Source organism: Archocentrus centrarchus, chromosome 15 (assembly GCF_007364275.1).
Source record: "Archocentrus centrarchus isolate MPI-CPG fArcCen1 chromosome 15, fArcCen1, whole genome shotgun sequence".
In the NCBI taxonomy this organism is placed as follows: Eukaryota; Metazoa; Chordata; class Actinopteri; order Cichliformes; family Cichlidae; genus Archocentrus; species Archocentrus centrarchus.
Window position 1 is genome coordinate 18,665,289 of NC_044360.1, and position 6,536 is coordinate 18,671,824.

The 6,536-nt window shown below is 40.4% G+C and overlaps 1 protein-coding gene across 1 annotated transcript; it reads left to right on the forward strand.

Moving 5' to 3' along the window:
• Positions 1–630: 630 nt before the first annotated feature.
• Positions 631–4,661, forward strand: tmem72 (transmembrane protein 72). Its single transcript, XM_030747648.1, has 5 exons — positions 631–885; positions 2,762–2,828; positions 3,446–3,517; positions 3,719–3,858; positions 4,020–4,661. Exons 1-5 carry the CDS (start codon positions 810–812, stop codon positions 4,454–4,456), a joined length of 792 nt encoding a protein of 263 aa, XP_030603508.1. The 5' UTR covers positions 631–809; the 3' UTR covers positions 4,457–4,661.
• Positions 4,662–6,536: the final 1,875 nt, after the last annotated feature.

The following is a 6,536-nucleotide window of genomic DNA, read 5'->3' on the forward strand; positions in this document are numbered from 1 at the left end:
GCCAATCGTGCATGCACTACACTGTATACTAAGTGTAGTTTGTTTATAATTTGTGCAAACCCGTAAAAAATGTCCTTTTCTTTACTGACGCAAGCTGTTGCAAATTTCGTCAATGCTCACCCTGCTGAGACAAAGTTGAGATCAGCGGGTGCCAAAATGACGGCTGCATGTATGAGAGTGGCTTTGAAAAAAGAGGGTGTTTGTTTGAATAGTTTCAGATGGTTTCGTTACACTGGATCACCAACAACCTCTCAATATGGTGAAATTACACACAGAGGAAAACACGTAAAGAGGGGACAAGAAAAAATTTTATTGAAAAACAAGGTCATTGATCTCTGCTGCACTTCACGGCTGCACACAAACACATAATTTATTTTTTTTTAAAGATTTAGTTAAGCTAGTTTTACATTAATTCTTCAAAGATAATTTTTAACCAGCTTCAATGACAAAGTCATAATAGTCAACAAGTGACCTTGAGCTTAATAGCTTCTCCTCGTGTGTGTGTGTGTGTGTGTGTGTGTGTGTGTGTGTGTGTGTGTGTGTGTGTGTGTGTGTGTGTGTGTGTGTGTGTGTGTGTGTGTGTGTGATTAGCAGTTACTGCAGCAACAGGGGCATTCAGTCACAAACCTTTCTGAGGTAAACTCCAGAATAAGAGGCTCCACATCATGGAACTGCAGTGTTACTCACCTTTGGCTTTTCTACTATTCATCCATCCGGCCAGCAGTCAACTACACATCTAGGATGGTATTTTTGTAACTATTAGGTTTTGGAAAGGAGTTACATTTTTAAAGGTGAAAGTATTTGAGGTCATGGGGAGCTTAGAGAGAATATGGTGGATTGTAGTAGAGTGCACCTCCAGGATCACTGGCATTTCTACAGCCACAGGTAAGACAAAAACAAAAAGATTACATTTAGAGTCATGTGTGTCACTTCTCATTTTAGTATGAGCCAGATTTAGTTCTTTGGGTGCACCTATATAGATGCACCAAAGAGTCCAAATCTTTCAAAAAAAAAAAAATCACATTTTTTAAACAGTTCCTAGAGGGAAGAGTCATAAAGTTGATCTTTTTCAAAAACATGCTAAAAGGTCAGACTGTGAAACAGGCCAGCTCTAGTCTTGACCTCCAAGAACACCAAACCATCTCTTGGCTGATATGCACAGCTTATACTTGATCACAGATAACATTGCTGTTATTGTCCCTCTTCTTCTGTTTTCCTCAAGCACACAGGGACAGATTGTACAGAGTTCTCTTTGCTGCAGTAAATTATCACAAACACTCTCTGCTTGCTGCTTCCTTCAAAAAATATGGGACCCCTACACTTAAATTCAAACAGCTGCAGACTGAACATTTACTGAGAGGCATGTGCCTCGTACAACACAAACAGTTTCTGCATCCAGCAGGGTTATTGGGATTATGTGATCAGGAGCTGTTATAGATTTGCACCTACATGAGCTTTCTGTGCATTGTTTTTGTGTGTGCGTGCGTGCGAGTGTGCATGTGTGTATTTATTGTATGTCTGTGTGTGTCTCTGGCTGGCAGACCTGCTGTGGGTTCACATGTCTGGGTTAGTCTGTTGGTGTCTGTGTGTGTTCCATATGCTGACAGTGCATGCAGGCAGCAGCTAAATGTTAATATCCAGATGCTCTATATGCAGCTTTAAATCCTTGCATACTCTCCAAACTACTAGAAACCATCTAGCCACATTCCCCAGTTTCCCTCTACTGCAGATTTTATCTCTGAATTTCTGGTAAGCAAGTCAGGGAAAGTACTTCCATGTGTTTGGCAGCAATCACCATTTAACCAGGCTTATCTCACAGGAAAATAACCGGTTAATAAAGGAGGCTTTGGTTTAAAGTTTTAAAAACTTTGCTGTCATGTCATTTCTTATTTTCTGTCACATCAGGACAGTAGTATCCCTTAATGTGGCATGAATGGTATTTTATTGCTGTCAGCACCCAGTTTTAGGGAACTTCCTCTTAAAGGAATACTGAATGGCGCCGGTAGGTGGATTGTGTTGCATCTGGACAGAGCCAGGCCAGCTGTTTACCCCACTGCTTCCAGCGTTTTTGCTAAGCTAGCCAACTGCTGGCATTAGTTTGACATTTAACATGCAGAAGTGCTATCATCCCTCTGCAGTTAACTCACAGTGAGCGTTATCTGCTGAAGAGATTTGTCATCTTGCTGCTAAAGCATGAATCTCACGGATGCTGTTCCCTGGCAGAAGCTGTGTGACTGGTTAAATATCCACTCAAAATTACATAGTGACACTGGTATGGCAATTGCAAGCATGAGTAAGCTATTACCAAAGTTTTGTGACCATGACAGGAACAATTGCAATAATTGCCTACATCAAGCATCTTTAAATATCTTATAATGCATATCACTAGGTCAGCGCCACCAATTCTGTGGTAGGTAAATTATGACTTTAAGTTGAATCAATTTTGGTCAGCTACAGAGAGTTCTTTTTTTTTATTGATGGGGAGAAAAATGTTCAGTCAAGTCTTAAATCATGTGCCACAATGGCTGAAAGAACACTGTAAAGAACACTTTGAAAAAATAAAATGTCAAAGACATAGTGAAAAATGAATCAAAGAGCACTGCAAATGTTTAATCCCAGTGAAAATACAGAGTATTTATAGAAGTTTCAGAGGTTACCTTATACTGCATTCTAGCAGCCAGCTAAAGAAAAAATCATGAACTTAGTCTGACATCTGGTGGACAGAATCTGTGGGGTAATTATCTTCCTGTCTTATTTTCAGTGTTGTGCGCTGTGGGAGTGGAAACACTCCATCAGGGAGAATTCAGCAGCCTTGGCATCTACCTTATGTAAGTGATTACTTTTTAGTCTATTTCTTGACCTACAGAAAGAATTTAGAAGCACCCCTGACTCAGGCCCACTTAAAACTAAAACTAGTGGCATTCCTGAGTTCTAAATATGTAGCCTGGTTTTCAACATGTCAAAGAATAGGACCTAAGTGCCTTTAGAAAATGGCTTAAAAAAAACTACTTGCTTTCACAGTCTCTCATAAATAAACACACTTGAGAGGAGCTGTTGGGAAGGAGTCAGAAGGTTGAAGCAGGGTGCAGAGAGCAGAACAGGGGCCAGTCCTCTGATTCTTCTTATTATCTCTGTAGTACACAGCCAAATTCCCACAGAGACACCGGAAAGCATCTCTCCAAGGACACTAGAAATGCACAATTGTTTATTCAGTCACTACACATCAAGTGATTGCAGAAGGATGGTGTACTCACACACAGAAATACACAGTTCAGAGGTTAGTGTGTAATAATGGTTAGTCTGGGACACTTGAAGATGCATTTTACCCTTTAGCCAAATAAAAGATATAAAGTTCAATCTCCAAACTGACCCATATATTTAATTTAGTATGAAAATTACTGAGTATATCACTGAGATTCCACCATTGTCCATTTTCTGCCCCCAGAATATCATCGATTGGCATCATGATTCTTGAACTAGCCTATTTCCTGGATTCTCTCATGTCCACGTGTTTGCCGTGAGTACACAACTCTCATCTGCAGGATCTGTGTTCCATGGGTTCTGTAGCATAAATAATGCATGAACCTTTGAACTTTGCAGTCTGAACAGATTCTAGATAGCCTGTTATGCACAAAAAGCATTTAATCTCAAAAATGTTTTAATAACATAAAGTAAACGATTAAGTAAGTAATCACCTTCTTCCCTGATGCCTCTACAGCTGCCCTCCAGACTGGCAGTTGTTTGTACTGTGGGGGAAGATGGCTCGCATTGGAGGCTTTCATAAATTCCTATATTACACCATAATGTCAGTGGTCTGTTTCTTGCACCCTGTGTTGGTGTGGCATGCAGTCATCCCAGGTAAAATAACACCAGCAAGTTCAATACTTACAACTATATTACTGTTTACTGTTTCTACGGCATTTCATCAGCAGACATTTTTACTTATCAAGTAAAAGCATAAAAGCTTACTGAAGGTGCAACACATTAAATTAATGATGGCACTATTATTCAAACGGCAGGAACAATGCTTCTGGTGACAGCCTTTTTCAACTTCATACTGAGCAAGAAAACAAAGACCAAGTCCCCCAAAAGCCCACAGGAGAGCTACAGCATCCAAGGCCCAACTGCTGTCTGTGTGACAGAAAGCACAGGCTCAGACAGCACCTTCTCATTCTTCCATATGGTGACAGACAGGAGAGGACAGGGGCTGGCACTGACAAGCAGGGACCACTGCCTCAGCATGGGAGAGAGAGGAGATAGTGTCCAGGCTATGCTGGAGCCGGAGCAGACAACAGCACCTAAAGCCACAGACGGGGAAAGGAGGAGGAGGTGGAAAGAGAAGAGACTAATATGCTTTAGAGGTGGGGAGGAGCCTGTGGAGAGGGAGATGGAAGAGATGGATGGGTACTGTGAGCCAGACACCACCTCAGACACTGCACCTATGATTCCCGACTGATTGTCACTGCACTTGCTGATAACACACAATGGAAAGCATGTTTATAGAATAATGTGTTCAGATTGACTTGGTACAACTAGCTGGTCTTGCACCAACTTTTAGTAGAAAACACCAATGTGTTTCGCAAGGTACATTTTTATGTGATTAAACTATAAAAATTTAATTTTTTTTAAATAAAATGCTTGACCAATTTGTACATTTTGATGTCCTGTGCAAAATTAAAAGTTTGAGTTTAAAATGTATGCATTCATAAAAAAAAAAAAAAATTAAACCATTTGTACCAACATCTGCATGTGGGTGAATTTAGGCCTGTTTTTTGCATATCCAGCATTGAGCAGACGTTCATGGCCAGCAATCCCATCCAGTTACTGCCACATAAATTATGCATAAGGCCATAAATTAGATCAACTGTTTCACTCATTCAGAGAAAACGTGTGCAAATGCGGCTGCGAGTATAACAGGCAGTAGAGCTTGTGCAGGTGCACGCTTTGGCGCTCATTGTGTGTTTGTCGTATGTGAGCGGTGACCATGGAGACAGAGCTCTGGGAGGAGTGCTCATGTTAATATGGTGATGAAAGAAACATCAGATCATCCACCAAAGCACCACCATAGGTTCCACCAAAACAAGTCTAGCCAAACACACTAAATTATTAAAGTGTCATACGCTGAACACTGACAATATTAACTGTGAATCAGACAGTTTAAATGCCCCTGAAATTAGTATAACCGTGACACAAAGGTAAGTAAAAAAAAAAGCCTTTACTGAGATTTCTATTGTTTTCCTTTTTTTTTTTTAACCATGCTACAAAGGATGCGAGTCTCTATATGGGCATTACTCTTTTGTTCAGGTCATAAATCAATACTGTCTTGTTCTGTCAAAACACACACACTGCACACACACAGTATTCCTCAGTCCTTTGTTCACTGAATAAGTACATAACTGTATGTAGCCCTAAGAGGAAATCTCTCTGCGGCATCAAAACTAAGGAGAGAATCAATAAAAGCAGAGAGCCCTATTCATCAGAAAATACCTCAGTGAGAACTGGAACCAGATAGCCCACATGCATTAAACAACCTGAAGGTTATACGGCTGGGTTATTCTACATTTTTCTCACAAAATGTCATAACCAGTACGGCATCACTTAGCATCACAAATACGTTCAATATGTTTGTATGTCATGACATGTGTATCCTCCCCAGAGGGACGAGACCTCCTGGTGTGTCTCATGGAAAGAACAGAGAGTCTTTGTCCAGAGATGGCTGAGGCTGTTCACTGGCCCATAACCTGAGCTGTATTATTATCTTCACAATGATCTTTGTTCAATTAGCAGCTGACCGACCTATAAACAGAGGAGCGGAAAAGAACGGCAGTATTTCTCGCCCGCTTCCAAAAATGCTCCGGCAGCTTTGTCACATCCACATCCTTTAGAATGAGGGAAGTTGTTCAGCTGTTGGAACAACTTACTTCCTCTGTGCATGTTAAATCATAAATCCTATTCAGACACACAGAGAGGGGCACTTCCTACGGTTTGTGTTTCCACCCTGCAATAGTTTCCTAGATGGCAGATCCAGGCTCAAAAACAGGATGGGTGAAATAAATCTTAACAGGTCATAGGAACTTCTTGCCCTGCCTGGAAAAAAACAACAGAACAGGTCTTTAGCAGTGGAGTTGGTAAAGTAATTTGATTTTTCCTGTCACTAAATATGATTGATTTGACAGTTTAAGGAAAGACATGCCTCAAAATCGACTATTCAAGTTAAAATTCAGCCTTCGTGGCAGTTAAAAGAAAAACTTAATGACCTAAAACTAAAATTTGTCACCCAGTGACAAGAACACACTAAGAATATGGGCTATACATTAAGACTGTATACATTATTTGTTCAACAGTTCACTAGCATCCAAAATGCGCACTATACATAACACAAAAACTCACTTAACCGATATAACCCTCAATCAAAGTTTTAAATGAAACCTTTATAGTCTTGGAGCTGAGTCTTAACACTCTTACTGTAGCGAAGACCACAATTTAAAACACTTTTCTGGCTGATAGGATTAAAGCAAAGCCTCAGAGGCACCTTG

What these genes read in the sequence shown, in the direction of transcription:
- tmem72 (XM_030747648.1), top strand. Translation starts at nt 810, where the DNA reads ATGGGGAGCTTAGAGAGAATATGGTGGATTGTAGTAGAGTGCACCTCC. An exon ending in TGGCATTTCTACAGCCACAG is followed by an intron (nt 886 to 2,761) that starts GTAAGACAAAAA and finishes TCTTATTTTCAG; the next exon opens with TGTTGTGCGCTGTGGGAGTG. An exon ending in CTCATGTCCACGTGTTTGCC is followed by an intron (nt 3,518 to 3,718) that starts GTGAGTACACAA and finishes ATGCCTCTACAG; the next exon opens with CTGCCCTCCAGACTGGCAGT.